We start from the raw sequence: 2,634 nt of genomic DNA on the forward strand, positions 1-2,634 counted from the left end.
CTGGAGGGTCAGGAATCAGGGTCCAAGGCAGAAACAGGATGCTGGAGGGTCAGGAATCAGGGTCCAAGGCAGAAACAGGATACTGGAGGGTCAGGAATCAGGGTCCAAGGCAGAGACAGGATACTGGAGGGTCAGGAATCAGGGTCCAAGGCAGAAACAGGATACTGGAGGGTCAGGAATCAGGGTCCAAGGCAGAAACAGGATGCTGGTTACAGGATATGGCAACAATACTGAGGCACAGGCCTCACTGCAGGGAAAGGTTAAATACCCTCCCAGAGCAGCACCAGGTGGCGACTAATTGCTGGCAGACACATGCAGGTGAGCACTGGAACTGCAGGATCAGGTCCCCACTCCACAGTGCCTCCCGGAGCTGCTCTGGTCCCTGGGAAACTTATACCGTGAAACTTTTTAATGGTGTGAAAGTGACAGAACACTTTGGATCCGTGTAGTATAAAAACCTGCTACACAGGTCCAAGGAGTTCTGTGACATTCACACCATTAAACATTTTCCCTGGTGAATATTGCATCTTTCCACCGCTTTTCAACTAGAGCCCTGAAGATACGGGCAGATGTTTGACCCCGGAAAAACGTTGACTGTTTTATGTTTTCCTTCTGTGAATCATTTTGTATCAGGAAAAGATTTTGGACTCATAGATGTTTGTTTTGGTGCTCCCATTAGACTGTATATCTTTGCGTTCACTACTCTAGGTTGTCATTCTCAAGGGTTGAACTCGCTGTGTGGAGAGCCGCCGAAACGGAGCTGTTGTGCCCAATGATCATTTAACGGACCAAACAAAAATTTGTATCCAACGCCTTGTTCTCAACATTTTTTGGGCAATTTGGATAGAGGCAGAGAAAATGTTTGACACAAATTGCAAAATACGAATGGCAATGTATTTAAAGAACAACTCCGGTCATTTAGTATTATTATTACATAGTATTTATATAGCGCCAACAATTTGCGCAGCGCTTTACAATTCAAGACAAGATGGTACGGAGGGCCCTGCCCCTGAGGGCTTACAACCTAAAAGGGAGGGGCCAGTGATACATGAGGAGGTAGCTGTGTGAGGATGAATTGTATGAGAATGTGATGGTTCAGTGGTTAGGTTGAGGTGGGATAGGCTTCCCTGAAGAGATGAGTCTTAAGGGATCGCCTAAAGGCAGTCAGAGTGGGAGATAGACGCACAGGTTGGGTTAAAGAGTTCCACAGAATGGGGAATATTCTAGAGAAGTCCTGGAGGTGAGCATGGGAGGAGTTGACAAGGGAGCTAGAGAGCAAGGGGTCTTGGGAGGAGCGGAGGGGATGGTGAGGGTGATACTTTGAGACCAGGTTTGAGATATATCCGGGGGCAGAGTTGTGGGTGACTTTATAAGTGATTGTTAATATTTTGAATTTTATCCTCTGGGCGAGTGGAAGCCAGTGCAGGGATTGGCAGAGGGGGCGGGGGATGGAAGCCAGTGCAGGGATTGGCAGAGGGGGGTTGCAGATACTGAGTGGTTGGTTAGGTGGATAAGTCTGGCAGCAGCATTCATGATAGACTGAAGGGGGGAGGAGCCTGTGTAGGGGTCGGCCAATGAGGAGAGAGTTACAATAGTCGAGACGAGAGATAACAAGTGAGTGGATGAGCAGCTTTGTGGTTTCATTGGTGAGGAGTAATTTAACAAATTAACCCTTGCAGTGGGGCTAACCTGGTACTTCAAGGGTTAAGTGCTCATTTTGGTCTAGGGTGCAGAATAAAAAAAGATTTGCTCACCCGATGGTCCATAAGGATGCTAGACCGGTGCCCGCAGCCTCTTCTCCCCCTGGCTTCAGTGGTCTAAGCACTGCTGTCATCATCACATCTATTCACTAATTGTATGAGACGTGAGGACGCGCCACAGAGGATGGAGAGAGAGGTGAGCGATTACCGCAGCAGTACCGAGGATCAGGTGAGTGCATCTTCTTTATTTTAGACCCTAGGCCAAAACGAGCACTTAACCCTTGCAGTGCGGGGTTAGCCCCATTGCATGGGTTCATTTTTTTAAATGCTCTGAGTTCTTTAATGGCAACCTACATATTCCTCACAGCACAGGTTTTCTTTAAACCATGAAGTCAACCATAATGTGGGCTGAACCAATGTTCATTCTGTTTTCAGGGATATATGGTGCCTCTGTCTTACCCCTGGTAGGTATGGGCTTCTCTGAGTGACAGCATCTACAGTGACAAGCCCCCAGGTTTCACCAGAAACCCCCATAAATGGGTCTGGGTGTAGCTGCCCTCTATATGTATAGGATACAGGCAGTATTATGTTCTTGTATATTATAGTCTTTGTATTTATTGCTCACTGCATCTCACTCTGTGATTATTTTGAGTGACACAACAGTAGCAGTGTGACTGACATGTGTCCTCTCCTACAGTATATCAGGAGGCCTCTGGTGGATGAGTTGATGGGGATCCAGAATAAGCAGCGGAGACTCACCAATGAAGAAACCGAGGCTTTTATATATTATCTGTCTCAGAAAGGAGGCATGACACCCCCTCTAAACTACTACAGGAATCTTTTTGGGTGAGTGAAAAAAATGACAGTGAGATAAAGGAATATAAAATATTGAATATGTGTCACATACCCGGGGGAGTCCAAGCTGCCCAAGGGG

The 2,634-nt window shown here is 47.0% G+C and overlaps 1 protein-coding gene across 1 annotated transcript in view; it reads left to right on the forward strand.

Moving 5' to 3' along the window:
* LOC108797013 (epoxide hydrolase 3-like) overlaps positions 1-2,634 on the forward strand; it is a 42,305-nt gene that overhangs the window by 19,620 nt on the left and 20,051 nt on the right. Inside the window, exon 7 of the mRNA XM_018568578.1 lies at positions 2,398-2,546. Coding sequence (XP_018424080.1) covers positions 2,398-2,546 — 149 coding nt within the window. The remainder of the gene's footprint in view (positions 1-2,397; positions 2,547-2,634) is intronic.

This window comes from Nanorana parkeri, unplaced genomic scaffold (assembly GCF_000935625.1).
Source record: "Nanorana parkeri isolate BGI_ZX_2015 unplaced genomic scaffold, ASM93562v1 scaffold1212, whole genome shotgun sequence".
NCBI classification, from domain to species: Eukaryota; Metazoa; Chordata; class Amphibia; order Anura; family Dicroglossidae; genus Nanorana; species Nanorana parkeri.